The sequence below is a fragment of the Eretmochelys imbricata genome, chromosome 11 (assembly GCF_965152235.1).
Source record: "Eretmochelys imbricata isolate rEreImb1 chromosome 11, rEreImb1.hap1, whole genome shotgun sequence".
NCBI lineage: Eukaryota > Metazoa > Chordata > Testudines > Cheloniidae > Eretmochelys > Eretmochelys imbricata.
The window spans coordinates 65119250-65139326 of record NC_135582.1 but is presented as its reverse complement, the minus strand read 5'-3'; the positions used below and the strand labels follow the sequence as shown (position 1 = coordinate 65139326).

The following is a 20077-nucleotide window of genomic DNA, read 5'->3' as shown; positions in this document are numbered from 1 at the left end:
TTATTATTTAACATTTATATTGTGGTAGCACAATAAATGACACAACTTGGTAGGATCCCTTTGTGATAGGTAGGTACTGTGCAAACATAGTAAATGACAGTCCCTGCCACAAAAATCTGTACAATTTGAAAGATGAGGCATAAGAGATGGGAGAGACTAACAGTCAGGCTATTGGAGGTTGGGGGAGAAGGGATAACAAATAAATATAATAGGACATGGGTCATCAGGCTCTATTATAACCATTTGCTGACGATTAATATCCTCAGGAGCCTGTTCATCCCTTTGGGCCAGGCTTTGCCTGTTCAGCATGACTGAGTACCACTACTAACCTGTAGGTGAGAAGAATGGTCTCTCTTGCTCTGCAATCAGTTTTTCTCTTGATTCCTAACGAGACTCTCTTGAAGACTCTTCTCTGATTACAGACCCTAACAAATACCAGTTTTCTGAGCATCTGTTAGACTCTGAAGCAAGATAGGTTTGTCTCTGGAAGCGTATTCATTCTATTTTTATTTCATTGTTCAAAAGACCTTACAGTATTAGAAAATTAGGCCATTTCTTGACCTCAAGAGTCAGTACATAAGCCACTTTTAGCAAACCATCTTTCAAAATAGAAGCTATGATTGTAATGCATCTGTGCAGTTCATCAAGATGATTTTTGAACAATTATTCAACTGTAGGATCCAGGTTAGTATGTTTTAGTACATCAGAGACACAGGAAGTACAGTAGACCCTCAGAGTTATGAACACCAGAGTTACGAACTGACCGGTCAACCAGACACCTCATTTGGAATTGGAAGTACACAATCAGGCAGCGCAACAACAGAGACCCAAAAAACACCTGTATAGTACAGTACTTTATTAAATGTAAACTACGAAAAAAAAAGAGAGAATGTTAAAAAAAAATTGACAAGGGTAAGGAAACTGTTTCTGTGCTTATTTCATTTAAATTAAGGTGGTTAAAAGCTGCATTTTTTTTCTGCATAGTGAAGTTTCAAAGCTGTATTAAGTCAGTGTTCAGGTGTAAACTTTTGAAGGAACAACCATAATGTTTTATTCAGAGTTATGCACAATCTCCATTCCCGAGGTGTTCATAACTCTTGAGATTCTGCTGTATCGTGTGTTAGTCTGGAAGCTCAAGAGCTCCTGAATTCTAACTGTGACTTTGCCCCTCGTTTGCTTTAACAACTGGCAAGTTATAAACTTTCTCTGTATATGTATATAACAGTTTTCAAGTACATAAAAGGTTGTTACAAGGAAGAGGGAGAAAAATTGTTCTTCTTAATCCCTGAGGATAGGACAAGAAGCAATGGGCTTAAATTGCAGCAAGGGTGGTTTAGGTTGGACATTAGGAAAAACTTCCTAAGTGTCAGAGTGGTTAAGCACTGGAATAAATCTCCTAGGGAGGTTGTGGAATCTCCATCATTGGGGATTTTTAAGAGCAGGTTGGACAAACACCTGTCAGTGATGGTCTAGATAATACTTAGTCATGCCTTGAGTGCAGAGGACTGGACTAGATGACTTCTCGAGGTCCCTTCCAGTTCTATGATTCTGTGTTTCTGCATCCACTGAATGGTGATAATAACTTACCTTGCCCACTGTGGTATTGAGAGCTATGTAAATGTTTATGAATTATGAGGAGAATGGAGTTATGAAATTGTGGAGAGTGGACAAGAGAGAGGTTTCAATCAGGGAGCTGTTTGTATTGCTCGGTATTATTTTAGCTTTTTTAAATGATAAATATAATTTAAAAAGCCAATCTGGTAATAGGAAGAGGTTTAAATGTAAATATATTTCTAGTTATATGCAAAAGCAGAATTAAAAATAACCCCTGGAAACTAGCAGAAGAGGTTTGAATTTTTTTATTTTTTTAATTTATTTTTTAAATTAGGCAGAGGTAGAAATTTTAATTAAACAACACAAAAAACTTTAAACTAAATTGATATCAAATTGTGCACTAGCTAACCCATTCAGCTGCAGGATCTTATCATTATAACTATCGTTCTCCTTCCTCTCCTGCTGCTTATGTCACCAATTTGTTCTTGCATCTTGTCTTAAGCCATCCAGTGGTTGTTTCTTGCAGTCTGACCCCACTTCGTAATTGTGATAGTATGCAGTCCCCTTACTTAAAAGTTCCGTAAAGCAATGTGTTGAGAGGACTGCAACTTAACAAAATGAAACTTCTCCAAAGGAGTATTTTTACTTTGTGTGCAAAAAAGCACAAAGCTTTTAAATTCTAGTCTCAACTTGGCCAAATAATAAAATGTTTTCATCCTTATAGTACCATTTTCAGTTGCTCCCCTAGTTCCCATTTTGTTACTGGTTTTGACTGATATATGTTCTAGTGTTTTTTTTAGAATTTTATCTATGCTGTCTGCTGCAGTGTATGTGGCTAATAATGACGTGGAAAAGTAATTGTTCTTGCCTTGACATTTGATTTTGGTAGCTTTTCACATAACGTCCCAGGTAAACCCACAATTCTTGCTATTTGGGTTTTTGTGTTTAATCTGTCCACACTAGTAAATGTCTGTGCGCCTAATTAGAGACACAAGGTGGGTGAGGTAATATCTTTTATTGGATCAGCTTCTGCTGGTGAGAGAGAGAAGCTTTTGAGCTTACACAGAGCTTTTCTTCTTATCCGATGTTTTGCACCTTATTGGTTATTTACATCTGAATTGGTGGAGTTTTATAACTACTTCACATTCCCTTTACACAATTATTAATCACTATACAAGGTAAACAGCAGTGGAGTATCAGGCTCTGTGAATATTCCCTGCTAGGTTCTTTCCTTTTGAAGCCGCGCTTGGCTTTTCATTGTAAGGGTGAGAAATACTAATTTCTCCTTGTTTTAAAATTTTTCTATGTTGTGTCTCCATCTACTGGTTAAACATGACAAATTTGGTTGTCTGGACTGACTCAAAATTACAAATAATGTACTAAAGGTGAATTACCTTAGATGTCAGTAAGAGTATGAATATTTTTCTCACACAGTGGGAATAGGCATGAGGAGTAAAAATTACATCATAGCAGTGTTGTCAACTCTTGCCATTTGGATCTTGCGGTATGCTGTGTCTAAAGCCCCAACAGCTGGAGTCAAGTGATTACATAAGAATCCCAGATTTAATTTCTTTTAAAATATCTCAAGATTTTTCTGGGTCCCAGCTCGTGATTTTTGAAAGCGTAGGGTTGGCATAGGGATGGCAATAGTGTTTTATGGTTATTACAGTACTTTTATTTTTAAATGACATACACACATTACTATCTAAAACACGTAAAGACTGAATATCTGCTCCAGTTTTAATTTATGTTTTAAGCTTTTTAGGGCAGGGAGTGTTTTAATATGCCCTGATCTTGACTGGGTGGTCTTTGCACTACTGTAATACAAATTGTTGTTATTAATAATTATAATACATGGAGAACTTCCTGTCTAAATTAAGACAAAAACTGGAATTGACAGCGATGCAGGGAGGGGTTGGGAGAAAGGCAAGTGTTAACAGAGTATGAACATGCACTTACTTAGGCTAATGCATGCATCTTGAGGGTTCCACCGCATTTTGGTTGAAGGGGGTAGGTGAGGGAGGGGAAAAGAGAGAGAGAGAAATTATATATAAATATTTGTAAGGTGTTTTGAAGACTGTATTTGAATCTCCTCCAGGAAAATCTGTACCGTATTAGCCATATTGTCACTCACTTACATGAGGTACAAGATACTCATGTAGATTTCTTTGTGAATCATTATTACAATTACCTGCTTTCTCTCATTAGTTTATTCAGCCTATACATATTTAAAAGTAATCTTTCTTTAGGGCAGTAATACAGTCCAACATGTTCTTCCAGAGCTGTCTTCCATATAATGAAGTAATTTTCCTCCTTTAATTGCACTAAAAGTATTCTGTTGATCTTTTGCCTTGGTATCTCCAGATGTTGACTGCACCAGTTGTCTGTGCATAGCTTCTTGGCATAGCCAGTGTATGAAAAGCTGTGAATATAAGGAATGCTGTTGTGTTGCCAACTCTCCTGCAAACTTGTTTCAAGCAGAGCAGGGGTTCTCAAACTTCATTGGACCGCAACCCGCTTCTGACAACAAAAATTACTGCACGACCCCAAGAGTGGGGACCAAAGCCTGAGCCTCTCCGCCCCGGGTGGGGGGGCCAAAGCCCAACCCCCACTGCCCTGGGCCAGGGGGCCAAAGCTGAAGCTCAAGAGCTTCAGCCCCAGGCAGGGGGCCTGTAACCTGAGCTGTGTCACCCGGGGCTGAGGGCTTTGGACAATAGGCTTCGGCCCTGGACGGTGAGGCTCAAGCTTCCGCTTCAGCCCTGGGCTGGTGGGGCTTCAGCAAGTTTAATGCCAGCCCTGGCAACCCCATTAAAATGGCGTTGCAATCCACTTTGGGGTCCCAACCCACAGTTTGAGAACCACTGAAGTAGAGGATCAATTCTATTTCTACAAAAGTGCTTAGCACCTTTGTAGAAATATAAAATCTTTCTTCTTGATTAGTCTGCTGGGGAGCAGTACATTTCCTGGAGAATACGATCAGCATTCTGTAAATACAAGTAGTAGCTGACAAAGTTTGGAACAAAAAAAAACTAGTCATCAGTTTTAACAATAAAAAATCCTATTCAGAAAGAAGAAATCTATAACCCGGTAGCCCCTGTGGGTTTATGTGTTATCTAATGGGAAAATAGCGTTATCATTGGAACACTATGTGATTTTCTGGATAGCAGTAAATCCATCTAATGCAAACTTTTGTGGAGATAGCTATGTTGGCCAACCAATCAGGCCAGGCAGGGTTTCTCAGCAATAAGGATCTGGCATGGTCCGTTTCAGATTCCTGCAGCAAAGAATTTATTGTGTTATTTCCTTCCAATAGTTTCTTGACCATAAATCTGCTCCTTTAATTTCTACCTTGTAGAATTTTTTCAAAATGTCTCAGCACAATTACAAAAGTCTTTCATTTGTCTTATTTAACTGATCAGTGATGAAGCACAAAACTTCCATGTTCAATTGATATTTTTTTAAAATTAAAAATAAAAGGTCAGTGTTTCAGGCAAAACACACAACTCCCATTGAATAGAAGTACAGTCTCTCTAACTGTCAGTGTATTATAATATGGCTCAGGTTGGAAAGAAAATCTTAGTCTGCCTCTGTGAGGGAATGGATGGCCCACGAAAATGGTAACAGTTATAAAACCTTTTCTGACCTTAGACCAGAAATTTTAATTTGGACAGGTTGGCTTATAAGTAAAAGTGGTTATCATCTGATAGCTGTTTTGTGAAATAAGTCGATAGTCTCAGTCCAGGTCCTTGTCAAACTTGTCTATATCAGAAAACCCACCATTCCAGTTGGTATCCTTGTTGGTAGTCTTAGTAAAGAGGCCATAGACAGACTGATTCCCTCTCACCCTTTTAGGGCGGCTTGCACTGCAATTGGCTGTAGTCTACCTATCATGTGAATAAACGGAAGACCTCTGTCTCCAGCATTTACAATCTGTCTAAGATAGTTTGAGTTTATGGGTCCGTACATTTTAGTGCTATCCAGAGATTGAGAATTTTTTAATTATTAGTATCTTTACTGTAAAAGAACTGTGTTAAACTTACTCTAGCTACATGATTTTGTGTGGTCCTCCAGTGAGGCACAGAAGAGAGATATTGAAAATTACCCCAGTTGGGTGTTCGATAAAAGTCCTCAGTTAGTAGCCTGAGTGTATATAGTCTTGCAGGCAATGTTATAGGAAGGCTCTATGGATTTAACATTGTGGGACAACACAGGAAAATCCACCCCAGATTTTATTCGTAACTAATAATGTAGTGTCTATTATTATCTCTAGGTATATTAGTGGCATTCTAACACATTATGTAGATAGTGGTATGCATACATAGCAAGCACTGAGCTAATAATATTCACATATAGGAGTATTCCAAACACTTTTCTCCATGCCTGGCCAGTTACATTGTTTTCCCCCGGAGTCGTCTTTTGTAATAGCTGGAGGTAAAATGTTTTAGGTCTTCACTTGACAAATGTGTCACCACACATGTAGTGCATAGTTTCAGAGAGCTAAATTTGACTTGTAATAGTAAAATCAGAATGCTTACAGTTTAGAAACAGCTAAATGAGTTTAGTTTGTTAGATTAAACATTCAGTACCTCATACAACATGAAAAGTTTGTGTATTTATCCTGTATGCACCTCTGTCATTTATTAAATAAATGAGGAACTCCGCTTGGAGGAGAGGCCAACAGACAGACAAATGATCCGATCGTGACACTAGGCTCTATTATTAAAGCAAAAAATGTATAATGAACAAATCAATGATAATTCACCAAAAAGTTCACTTAAACTCTGCCTATATGAATGCATAAATCAGTCCTGACAAAAAAGACAGAAAAACAATTCTTGCAATTTGTTTGGTGCTTAATTGGGGCTGCTAGCATCCCATTTTGAAATGTGGCAACTTCGCAACAGGATAATTCGTCAGTTCCATATCAAAGTCCCTGAATTCTAGCTGACTACTGATGGCTTATGTGTAGGCTTTAATCTGGATATCTGTAGTGAGTAGGCATCCTCTTCCTTCAGATTTTCAACTAGATTTTCATTTCAGATTGCATCTCTGAGGAAGCGTTTTCTTTTCAGCTGTGTCCAGGCTCCTCACAAGCATAATCTCAAGCAGACCTGCCATCTAGTATATGGAGTTTATTTGAGGTAACTCCATTGACTCATTGGATTGACTCCAGATTTACATTGGTGTAACTGAGAGCTGAATTTTGGCCAATTGGTTGTAACCACAGAGCTCAGTGCTATTTTATTACATTTAGGCTCACTTCCAAGAATTGCTCAGAAACATCTTAACACATTTCGCTGTTGGATTTTTTTTGTTTCATATACTGATTCTGATTAGTATTCACTTCAGAATTTCAAAACTTGAAATGCAAAAGATTGTGCACTAAATTTATGTCGCTCTTCCTTGTAATAAGCTTTCTTCCCTTTCTTAATATAACTGGCATTTAAGCAACATTGTTCAGTTTATAATCCTCCCAGAACAAAGGCAGTAATCTCACTTGCTGAATGATTCATCATCAGTTTATCACACTAACAAGCTACAAATAATCTTGTTGGCTCTGGATGTGTTTTGAATTTGGGAATAGTTTCTGCTTGCCCTTTCTGATTTCTTCTGCAGCAGAGTCAAACAGTGCTGAAGATAAATTGTTGGATGAGTAGATTAGAATTCATGGGTAATGTTTAGAGAATTGGCTTTTCCTTTGGGTGTATTTTCCCCTTGTAGTTTAAAATAAAATAAACTTCTGATACTTGTCTTGTCATTCTATAAGCATCTTCTTTAGTTTTCACAGACTCCAAAGAACAGAAAAAAATTGTGTTCCTTCTAAATACACTGTATCTCCTTATAATTAACACAATCATGAACTCTTGTTATTAAATTTATACTAGGAATGACATTATACCTCAGATTTCATAGGCATTTTCAAGGGAGAAAAAAAAGGGCGAGGGGGGGATAAGTTTGGAGATATGCAAGCTCTTTGGGGGAGAAGCTGATAAAGAAATTGAGTTTCCATAGATGTTTTCTCTATAAAAGATTGCTGTAGATATCTCTCTTCTAAGGCCGTTTAGATTCTTTATGGAGAATGTCCCAAGGTTTTATGAACCACTTGTCAATTGTTGGAGCTCTGTATTCAGTGTGGATAATGGATAGAGCTGGTCAATACTCCGAATTTTCATTGTGTGGGAAATTCAGACTTTTTTTGTAATTTCCTTTTGTCCTGAATTGTAACGGAAAAGTCGAAATTTCCCATTGAATGAAAATTCCCCCCAAAGTTATTTCAGAAATATTGAAACATTATCAAAAAGTTTCATTTTGATAGTGTTGATGTGCTTATTTTCAACTTCAATGAAAGTTTGAAACAAACCATTTAGGTAATTTCTCATCAAAAATTTCAACAGAATCAATAAGTTCCTGCAAGACATTTCTGTTTTAGTTAAATCAGCCTTTTCCAACAGAAAACTCTTCTGTCAGAAATTTTTCAACCAGCTGTAATAGCAGACATTCCTAACAGTGCAAGGTCAGATTCTTCTCAGCTCTTCATTGTTTGTAGTAACCTTCTTAGGAGTTTGAAAATAAAATCTCTCTTACTAGCAGATATTCTTCTTTTGCATGTGTTAATCATTATTTTCTCTTGAATTACAAATTGGCTAATATAGGGTTGTTTGTTTTTCTTACTTCCTTGTTTGTGTACCATTACATTGAAAGATTTGAACACTAATTTGGGAATAGAGTCTCTTTAGTTGACTTACTGCAGAGAACATGAGCAAAAACATAAAAATCCTTTAGCCACTGCTTGTAAATTTAATTACAGTTTTTAACTAGATTTAGAATTGAAACGATATTTCTGACCACACTGCATGCATTTCAAAGTAGGCGAAAAAGCAGACTTAACTAACTTCACAATATGTCCTAAATAAGGTTGGGGAACAAACTGATGTAAAAGCAGGAAATTCAAAGTCAAGACTGAAACTCTAGATTTTAAAGATGTCAGCCTTATCTGTGTATTTTCTGGGGTTTGTTTCCGCCCAATGATTAATGGTTAAAGAAAAATAGATCTCAAGTGAAAGTTTTGTAATTTACCAGATTTGATTGATTTCTCCTTGGAGTCATTTAGGTTTCTCAAGTAAATAGGCTGATACAGCAGTTTGAAAAATACATATCCAAGAGATTGTATTGGCTTTTTAGAAAGGTACTAGTCTCTAAAGGAAACACAGACTATAACTATGCTACAGAAGCTATGTTAGCATAGTTATGTTGGCATAGCCCTCTACAGTACAGGTGACATACTTCAGTGGGAGTTTTTCTGCTAGTGTGGAAATACTACTTCCCCGAATGATATTAGCTATGCCTACAGAAGCACTTTTCTATCAGCACAGCTGCCTCTACACTAGGGGGTTTGTCAACATAGCTAGGTCACTAGGAGGTGTGGTTTTTTCACACCCCTGACTGATACAGCTATGTTGGTATAAGCTGTAAGTACGGAGCAGGTCACGTATTTTTGTGCAGTTTTAAAAATAAAAGTCAAAGTGGCTTCTTGTGAGCCATTCAAGTTTGCTTATGGTGTTCAGAAATGTGTTACTACTTTCTTTCTGTCTGTCTGTCTGTCTTCAAGGACCACCCTTAGTAAGATTTGTGAAATGTCCAAACAAAGACCCCAATCCTGCCAACACTTAATGTGCATGCTTAATTTTAAACATATGAATAGTCCCACTGACTTCAATGGGACTGCTCATGTTTAAAGTTGAACATGGATGCACATGACTGGAGGAACCTGGCTATAATCATAAATTATATTTTACCAGGAAAAACATCATAATGACTTCCTTTGAACAAACCTGCAAAATGTAATCCCAAGCAATCAGAGATCCCCCTCTGCTCTAAAACCCTACCATGCACTATGCTGATTAGTGTAGACGTCCCTATGATCAGTACTGGAGTAGGGAATCTGTTAATGGAGAGAAAAGAAAAGCATTTTTATTTAACACTGAGTGGTCTCCAAACATTTTACTTTACTCCTTAAATAGGAATATTGGAGTCACTTATAAGAACCATTGTTGGAGGTGGGGGGAAGGAAATGGATTTATCTTATGCTATAGATAGAATCAGTGCTTCACCACTGATGAATGAGAGTGTTGATGTCATCAGCAGAATGCATGTTGGAACGTCTCATAAGGCAGGAAGCAGGGAGTTTTTATGGGAACTGCTACTTTCTGAATCTAGGAAGCAGGGGAAGTTAAAATTACAGATGTACCCTTTTTTGTTCATTTGGTCATCTGACACGTGTGTCAACAAAGTCAGGCTATTTGTTTGTCATTCACATCACGAAGATACTTGTTAAGAAAACAAAGAATTCATATATGCCCATTACTGCTATTGATTATTAAGGCGAAGTCAGAATGCATGGGAAGGGAAATAGTCCTATTTAAATAAGCTGCTGTTGCAGGAGGCCGTAAAGTATCCATACTGTTCCTGTTCCCCTCCCTTCCCTCTCATGCAACGTTCTACTGAAGGACAGACTTTATTGCCTGGAATGTTAAAATTGCTAAGAGCCATTTTGGATAACTTGAAATGGAGAGTGTGTGAAACTTTCAACTAGTGAGGAGAAAGACAGAAATGTCAGCTTTTGTATCTGTTAGTACTGTTCATGTCATTTGCAGCATTGTATTTTATATGAAATGTTTTTATGAAGCACAGACATCTCTTGTAGTTAAGTTGTCTTCCTCTGCCACTGCTCCCAGTCCTTTGAAGTGTTGGCCTATGAGACATCCTATCAGATTCAAGATCTTCATCCTTGCTTTCAAAGCTCAGTATAATCTTTCCCCCTTTGCTCTCATTTCTTTCTGCTTTCAGCATATAGTTTTGCATCATCCAGTTCTCTACACTTGGATAAGTTAACTTCTTGTTTGTCAAAACCTCCACCCCCTGTCATCTTCTTTCAGATCACTCCTCCCAGAAATTCTTTCTACATTCTCCTCTTCATTACTCCCCACTGCATCTCTTTCCTGCATTATTCCCATGTATTGTGTTGGGGTTTTTTTTGTTTGTTTGTGCTATCTATCTTAGATTGTAGTTTCTATGAGGCAGAAACTTTGCTTTCCTCTGTGAGACTTTATGTAAATGTATGGCATGCTCAAATCAATTTTTAATGTTGTTAACTTTATGTATGATTGGGTTTCTGTGTAAGAGTTCAATAATGTATGCAGATATACAGGTACCAAGACATTCAGGTGGTTTAAGCTGAGTGCAAGATTTCTAGTTTGGTATTATAATGGCAAAAATATTTTCTTTGTATGTACCAATCTTGTTTGTTGTGCCTGACTAGAAAATTAACTGGAATACTGGCTTTTTTGTTTCTTGTTCATAGGGAGTACCACATTTTTCATATTTGTTGGGGACAATTACCTTCTGATTTGGAAACTACTTTGGAAATAAAATACTGCTACTCTATGTTCTTTCCTAGCTCCAAATGAAGCAAATGAATTTTTCATTCAGATATGGTATACACAGTCCACAGTCACTTTTCCAGACAGTAGATATTTATCACTTCTATGCGAATCGAAGTTTGTGTGAGAACACTTCTGATTTACATAGCATTGAGTCGTTACTCTCACTAAAATATCTATCGCTTTGGCCCAGTTTTAGAAAGTGAAAAAAGGGAAAATGAACATTTCAGATGATGTTTCTGTGAATATCCTTGCAGGCTTTGCTGTCTAGAGATGCCTCGTTTCCATATAATACACAGATGCCTTGCATGGCTCCAGCCTCCATTTGGAGCAGTTCTGAGCATGGTGCAATATCCAGAATAGTACAACAACATATACCGGAGGTGGACTCCTCTCTTCATCCTGTGTTATCATTCCCCTCAGGTAAGACATCCAATTCCCCAACAGAACAGCCAGTTGTATTGTAAAAATCCTAAAATTTACGGTCTGTCTTAGTTTTTATAAATGTTTAAAGCTTTGGCTATGAACGAACCTCTTAAAAGAAATACTTCTTGCTTGTTTATTACTTGCCAAAAGGTGCTCTGACAAATGCCCTTAGTATAATTTAAAGGGACGTGGTCAACTTAAAATTTCATCCTGCTTTCTAAAATATTGCATCTATTATAGATGTGTGTAGCAATTAAGATAATTACAACTGAAAAACACTAGAGGGAAAAATATTTTTCTCCTTTTTTAGTTCATTTATTTTGTACGCTTGATAGCATTTAGTGTTTAATTATTTCTCTTGCACAGCTGGCCAATTCACCTTGTTGGTTATGTAGGTCTTTCATGCAATGACAGGTGAGATATGTTTCTTTTAAAAAATGTAAGACAGACTTGATTGTAAAAGCAAAAAAACTCATTGGGGGATCTTGGATATGTGCAGAGCTTAAAACTAATTTTTAATGTTTTTAATTGAGTAAGTTTCAGGTGATGAGGTCCCTTTAAGATAAATGTATGAAATACTAATATTGTAAATGCAACGTTTTAAGTTGGTGTAGAAAAAATCAGTCAGGAAATTCAAAGCTGGTGTGCTCTGACAGGGACACTAATTCAATTGCATTGCTCATTAAAGTATATGTAATGCTATATATTTAACACTTAAACCAGGAGAACTGAAATAAAAAAATACCACATATCTGCAATGTGGACAAGGTAATGTTGATGTTAGAAACGGTATTACTTCAGAAATTGCCTCTGTATATTCCCATATGAAGAATATGCATTGTGGCATCAAAGAAATCCATGACCCTTCAAGAAAACAAAGCCTATTGAAATCACAAGTACCTTCTCTTGGCACTGAATGTTTGGGGCTGAGCCTGTCAAAAGGGCCATGCAGTTCCAGCCATCTCATTTCCTTTTGTTTACATGGCTAGCTTTGGTCACAGGCCTTTCATTCCATGTCCAAAGAGCTTTACTTGTTTTGTTTTTTTCTCAAGTGTTTTTTTTTCTGGTGGTTCTGTAGTTAAAAGGTTTTTTTTTAATTTTTTTGAATGTTCTAGGAGTTCAGAGACTTTCTTTAAAATGAATGTTTTATTGGCCTTTCTGCACTGTTGTGCAGAAAAACGTGTTTGACCCCGACTTAGCACTACAAGTGTCAGGGCTGATTTGACTCTGGTTACACCCAATCTATCTGTGGGTCTCTGAGTGTGCATCATGCCCCTTCGAGTTCCTGGAGATGGATTTATATTCTCACTGCTTTAATTTGGCTTGGAGACTTCTCCAGCTGAAAGGAAAGCTGCTTCTAGACCAAAACAAGCCAGTGCAGGGACTCTGTTGGTGTTGAGGGCTCCCCAAGCACAGACGCTTGAACGTGAGGCTGGGAGCTCCTTGGGTCTGTCCCTGAGACCTCCCAGTCCAGGACCATTCTTTCCAGAGTGAGGCTCATTCTCTTCCATTTTAAGAATAAGATTGAATTAAATTAAAATGGTGAGGAATCTTATGCTTTTGAGGACTGTGCACCACCCTACTAAAGATGAGAAGACAACATCATGGACATGGGGAATGTATTAGGGAGTCTTAGTTCTGTCAGTGTTTGGCTCTGAAGGTCTCTCTGGCTCTTCCTGTATTCCTGACCTCTAGAGCGGATGCTTCTAATGATAGACCAGCTCCCTGAAGAGCATAAGAAGATAGAAAAGAACATTTGTCTCAAACTGAAAAGCCTCCCTTTTTTAAGAAGATGATCTGTTCAGCATAAAAATAGAGAAAATGAAGGACATTTGATTACTACAAGGCCACTGGGGCTTACTCAGCCTGAACAGACAAAGAGGGATGTTGCATTATACTCATTCTGATACCAAAGACAACACCTTTCTTCTGAGGACTTTCTTCTCTCCTTCCCAGAAATTTCAGCCTCCCCCATCATGAGACAGAATGAAGAAAAGCACTTAAATAGAGGCTAGGCTACAGTATCTGCTGTATGTACACCTTCTGTATCTGGCAGGCCTCACATCTGAAGTATTGCCAGGAGCTTATTTTGTCTACTTTCCTGGCCCTCCTTCTTTTGGGGACCGTTTGATTTATGTCCTAGCAGCATATAGTGGAAATACAATGGATCACTGCATGCTTGAGATTATACAGTTCAGCTGTGTGGCCTAATTCTCATCTATGTTGCCTTCCAAGTCCATTTATATATCCCTATTCAGAGATCTCTCTCATAAGACACTGCTCAGAGCAGAGGTGGATTCCGTCTTAAGACTGGGAGCCCTTAAAAAAGTTGCTTAACAGAACAGAAGGCAAGGAGAAGGTGGTGATGGCCTTTTCCCATTTTGTAGGCAACCAAATAAGATAATGCAGTTGGACTGGCTTACCAAAAGATATTTGCTTTTGGATAGGTAACAGTCATTGCTATACCGAGTCTTGTCCTCAGCAAATCTACAGCAACATAGATATTTACCAAGTATTTGTCAGTGGCTGCAGGATACCTTAGGCGTATAGACATCCATGTATATGTGTACTAGACAACTGGCAGTTTCAGACTTACATGGAACAAATTTTGAAGGAGAATCTGCATGTGGTATGTGCTGATTGTGCCCAGAGCCTGTGAATAAACTGGAGGAGATATCCTTATCCTTTTAAGTACAGTGTGGGAGTACATATTCACAATCTCTAAGACATCCAGGTGATCCTCTCACCTTCTCTCCCTCTTCACCCCCCAAAACAAGCAGAGAAGATATTCATAATAGTTCTAAGATTAAATATATATATATATATATATATCAGGTATATTTCTAGGGTAAAAAACCAAACCTTTCTGGCATTTTTATACTACATAAAGAAGCAGAAAATGTACAGGCCCAATTAAAAAAAAATCTTTTGCAGGTCCCCATTAATCCTGTGACAAAGAACTTAGATCAGTACCAATTACTGAAATAAGCTGTTCTTTTTGGTTAGCAAAAATTGCTTGTAGAAAAATTTTTGTATTTGCAGATCTCCAAGACACTTGAGATTAAGATGGTATGTAAATGTTGGAAAATTATTGTCCAGCCTTTGGCCCTTAAAATTAGTCTCATTTTTCTTCTTGATTTCCCAGCTGCCAAATTTACCTCCCTTGACTCTTTACCTTCCTTTATTCCAAGCATAAAAAGTCTTCATTCCTCTCTTTGCTCCCTTTTTCTAAATTTGTTTCCTGAGGGGCTTTTCAAACAGAGACCTGTTTTGTACGTCCTTCTGCCTTTTTACGATGGCTAAATTCCCAAGCACTTGAAATACTTTGTAGACTAAGTCTCCCCCAGGAAGCAAGTCAGAGTTCCCTGTTGCCTTCTTCGTTAGAGACAGAAATAGGGCACCTACCTTGAAATTACCGCAAGGCATTCAGCAATAACAATTTTCAAAAATACCAAATAATTCTATCCAGATGGCTAGCTTGAGGCTTTTGCAGATCACAAAATAAAAGTGCAACGTGTGCTCTCCACAGCACTGACTTTTTGAGCACCAGTGGGTGCAGATGCGGCCATACATCCACACCATATTCTCGAGGGCTTGTCTACACATGGAGATGTTCTGGAATAGCTATTCCCGAATAACTTCTTGTGTGGACAGTCTTATTCTGGAATAAGAGTACCTACGCATGGAATTATTCAGGAATAGCTGTTGTGCTTTAAATTAATCTGACTTAACTTTCAATGCTAAACAAGCTGTCAGAGCATTGGAGTGCTCTGGGTCATGTTAGCCTACAATCGTTACCCTCACCTTCTGGCTTGTTTCTTTATGGCTTTGTCTTCACTGCTAAAATCAGGTGGGGTGGGTTCTTTTTTGTTTTGTTTTTTTTACAGTGGGATAATTGGTGTGCTTAAGATTCTAATGCAGACCAAGCACCTGTAATTTTTACTGTAGGGGTGGCTAGGTGAGGTCAGCCACAGGCAGGGGCCACAGTGTTGATGTCACTTGTCTACCGCACAGTAAAAATTACAGGTGCCTGGTCTCCACTAGGATTTCACAGGGGCATAGCTAATGCATGTTAGTTATCCCACTGTTAAAAACAAACACACACTTTTTTGGCAGGGAAGACACATTCTGTGTGGACAGAGATGAAAGATTGTCAGGAGTAACTTCACATAAGAGTCCATGTCTGCATCTTTCACTTCTTACTTTCTGAGTCTCTCTCCCCCCTCCCTCCAGCCATTCGTCCCGCATATTCATGACTGGGTGTGCCAGAGAGCTAATATTTCAGTTCTCCAAAAATGTCTCTGTTGCTGCTGCTCATAGTCAAGCTTCACTTTTGTCCTTTTTTAAATACATCCCCTTGGCCCCTCTCCAGTTTCGCTATCTGAAGACATTGTCCAGCATGTGCAGCCAGTCAGCTATGTCAGGGCTGCCCCACCATCACTCTTTGTGGGCTCGAGACAGCAATGCTGTTTGTACAGAATATAACACAGACTGTATAAATAGGTTTTCCAGAAATGTAATACCAATGTATAACTCCTGGGTCCACAGCTGGCTGACTATCTCAGATGTATATATCTCTTCCTTTGTTTTATAGATATTCCTCTTCATATATATTTTGAAACATTGTTGAAGGAGGACAAGATCAAAGGAGATCCTGCTGACACCTCAGCACTAGGGGTAGAGTTTAAAATGTCTCCATCCAGTGGTATGTGATGCAAAATATTTTAATGAGTGCAAGATTTCTTTTTTAGCTAGTTTCTCAGCACTTTCTTTTTGTATTACTGGATGCTGCCTTAAATATTGTTTAGTGTTTTTAGATGGGCAGGGATCATGCTTTTACTCACTATATGGCTAGCATCCACAACAGAGCTTACAATCTGAACAGATCACAAGACTAGTTATTGGGGAGAATAACAAGCACTGGAGTTAGGAGGAGGGAGGTAATGAGGAATCGAGGGAGAAACTCATTCCACTCACCTAGATTCCAAATATCTGGGTTTTATGTGGGAGAAGTGTGAAGGGAATGGGGAGGTAAAATCTTCTATCCTGCAATCTGTACAGGGTTTGAGGCTTCTGCACAGTTCTCCCTTCTTGTTATTTCTAATTATGAGCTGGAATAACAGGTGTAGTTCCTCCTGATAGTTGGGTGTGAGCACCATTGGACCTGCATAAACACACCTGGTTCTCCTTTTCTTTGGCCTTCTGCACCAGTTCCCAAGAATTCGTGAGGGGGCTACCCAAGAGATTAAAATGTTCCACCCAGTGTTGGAAAGTGGCCAAAGCTGTAATGCCACCAGGCCCATATGTTTCCATCTAATATATTGTATTTGTGAGAATATAAAACCAACCAGTGCGAAAAGGTGTTTCACACCAGTATGCTGTTGACTCATCTAATTCACTAAATCCTTGCTAAGCAAATTATGTAGAGACTACTTGGAAATAACCCATAGTCCTGTTGCTGATTGCTCTCATTAAGAGGTGCTGCTTGCTGCAGTCAGAATGAGCTCAGAAACTTCATAACAAACCCCTCCAAATGGTCACTGCAGGCTTATTTAAACACTGTTTTTGTAACGCTATAACTATATTGGTTTAGAAACTGAGCAAGATAGTACAGTCCCCTAACACTGATGCCTTTTACCAGTATGAAGGTGTGTATAGAGATATAGCATATTCTTATTAGCTTATTCCCATTCAGGAATAAGTTATGCTGATATAAGCACCTTCATACAAGTATAACTGTGTCCACACTGAGTATTGCTTTAACTATATCAACTTTTAACCTGATACAATTATAGCAGAACAAAAATAAGGGGTATGGACCATCCCCAGAATCCTTGCACTACTTGGAGATGTCAGTGTGCTGGAAGAGTTAAAAATGAAGGCATTGATATAGTAAAGTACTTAAATGCATAAGTGAAGTCAATGGGACTGTTTAAGTACCTTGTTGAATCAGGGCATGACTAATTATTTTAAGTGAGTTTGTCTGTTACTTAAAGCTATAGATTTTTCCTTCTTTTACTATGTAAACAATTTCTTTGGTTAATCAGCTGGTCAGCTGCCTAGTAGTTGGTTAGACTTTGTCAAGATAAAGGAAAAATGACTGTGTGTATTGAAAAGCCAAATAAAATGACGTATGTATGGCAAAAAAGGTAGCAGCAGCAGCTGTAATAAGGCGGTTTTACGTGAGTTCTGTGGGCTGGTAAAGTATTGCATTCTGCAGGAAATCTGCCTTACATCATATCCCTTATCTCCACTGTACTATACATTGCGCCTCTTCCACCTTAACTGCTTTTTGCCCTATGCTTGGTATTAAAGCTGTTCTTATATCTCTAACTGCTTACATATAAATGGTCCTTTTAGAAAGATGAGTTAACACTAGCTGAAATGGGAATTAACCCTTGCTGTAGTACTGTTACGAGCAAAAAAGACACAAAGGGCCAGATGCTCCTCTGTTACACTAGGGTAAATCAGTTGGTCAATATGATTGCATCAGTATAACTGAGAGGTGAATTTGTCCCCCATAGTTTGAATTTTTTGTCTACACATATCAGAGATTGTTAAACTATTTATTTGGTATGTTTCTGATTATAAGTACCTGTAGCTCTTTCATTATTGTTTGTAAAGTGAGCTTGGCTGTAAGTTGCATCTAATGAAAATGAATCTGAAACTTTGCAAATGTTGCAGAATTTCATCAACATAGTGCTTCTCTCAAACAATGGAGCAGTGGCTATTTACTTAATTCCAAACCTCAAGCAGCATCAGGAACATCTGAACAGTTGTCCGAGGGAAGAAAGAAAAGGCACCTAAGTGAGACAGCGATAGGTAAGGGAAAAATAGGAGTATATAAGCTACTACCCTTTCTGAAGATACCTTTTTATCATTGGGCCTCATACATTATTCTAAATTGTTTCTTCAGATAAATGGATGGATAACTTTATGAAATTGTATTTTACAGGGCTGTGAGAAATAGGCTTATAATGCACTATGCAAAAAATAAATGCACATCATTTAAGGCATGCCATTTTCTGCTTGTTTTTATTTCTTCCATCCCCCCGACACGTCTCCCCCAATTGTACTTAGTGTGATTACAAAACTGGACATGCTTCTGTTTTTCATTGTTAGAATACTCCTTAAGGAAATTGCTTAGCCATACAATTGCATTTGTGTAATACTAGGTAGTGTGGTTTTTATTATGTTTTTTTTTTTAATAATTCTCCGTGAAACAGACTGTGAATAAATTTGTAAATCATACACTCAGCCAAACATTGACTATTTCTGAACTCAGTAAGCTATGTTTCATTTATTGTATGCTGTGGTTCCTGATTCTGGCTTCTTTTTAAACTGTTAAATGTAAGAATTGTGGACAAGACTCTTAATAGGGATGGTAGGTAACCAGTGTTTTTAAGAAGGTGCTAGTGGTGATCATGATAGGTAGTTATAGACTGCACTAAGTTAATTGTAACAGCAGTTAAAGATAGAATTCTGTAAAGCACCTTGGTGAATATGACCATATAGGGATCCAGCACAACCTCTGTAAAGGAAAATAGTGTCTCGCCAATCTCTCAAAATTCAACTGCACAGTGGATAAAGGAAAATAGATGGATATAATGTATTTGGAAGTTGAGAAAAACATTCACAAACTTCTTCACAAGAAACTTAAGAAAACTAAGTCACGGGGTAAGAGGAAAAGCAGTTAAGGAGTAAAATTTGGATTAGAGACCGAAACAAAATTTTCAGTGTGGAAGAATAGTAATAATGGAGGACTCAGGGTTCGAAAGTAGGACCCGTATTGTATAATATATCCATTAATATGGAGGAGCAATGAAATGACAACATTTGCGGATGACACCAAATTTTTTTGAGTAGTTGAGACTAGAAAGAAGAATGAGGAACTTCAGAAGGACCCAACAAGGGTAGGTGGCTGAGCAACATGTCCGGGAGACTCAGACAAGCGCACTGTAATGCACTCTGAAAACAACAGTCTGAACTACTCGCACCCTATTATGACATGGCAATTCCTATGATTATAGTAATAGCACTTAAAGAAAGACAAGGAGGACTTGTGGCACCTTAGAGACTAACCAATTTATTTGAGCATAAGCTTTCGTGAGCTACAGCTCACTTCATCGGATGCATACTGTGGAAACTGCAGAAGACATTATATACACAGAGACCATGAAACTACCTCCTCCCACCCCACTCTCCTGCTGGTAATAGTTTATCCAAAGTGACCACTCTCCTTACAATGTGTATGAAAATCAAGGTGGGCCATTTCCAGCACAAATCCAGGTTTTCTCACCCCCCCACCCCCCGCAAAACACACACACACAAACTCACCCTCCTGCTGGTAATAGCTCATCCAAAGTGACCACTTTCCCTACAATGTGCATGATAATCAAGGTGGGCCATTTCCAGCACAAATCCAGGTTTTCTCACCCCCCACCCCCCCCAACACACACACAAACTCACTCTCCTGCTGGCAATAGCTCATCCAAACTGACCACTCTCCTTACAATGTGTATGATAATCAAGGTGGGCCATTTCCAGCATAAATCCAAGTTTAACCAGAACGTCTTGGGGGGGGGGGGTAGGAAAAAACAAGGGGAAATAGGCTATCTTGCATAATGACTTAGCCACTCCAGTCTCTATTTAAGCCT

General features: G+C 38.3%; 1 protein-coding gene across 2 annotated transcripts in view; it reads left to right on the top strand.

The window, feature by feature from the left end:
- KANSL1L (KAT8 regulatory NSL complex subunit 1 like) overlaps window positions 1-20077 on the top strand; it is a 98965-nt gene that overhangs the window by 58844 nt on the left and 20044 nt on the right. For both annotated transcript variants that reach the window (XR_013347541.1, XM_077830415.1), the window contains exons 7-9: window positions 11252-11417; window positions 16015-16125; window positions 18105-18242. Coding sequence is in view for 1 of the 2 variants with exons in the window: in XM_077830415.1 (XP_077686541.1) it covers window positions 11252-11417; window positions 16015-16125; window positions 18105-18242 (415 nt within the window). In the remaining variant the exon portion in view is untranslated. The remainder of the gene's footprint in view (window positions 1-11251; window positions 11418-16014; window positions 16126-18104; window positions 18243-20077) is intronic.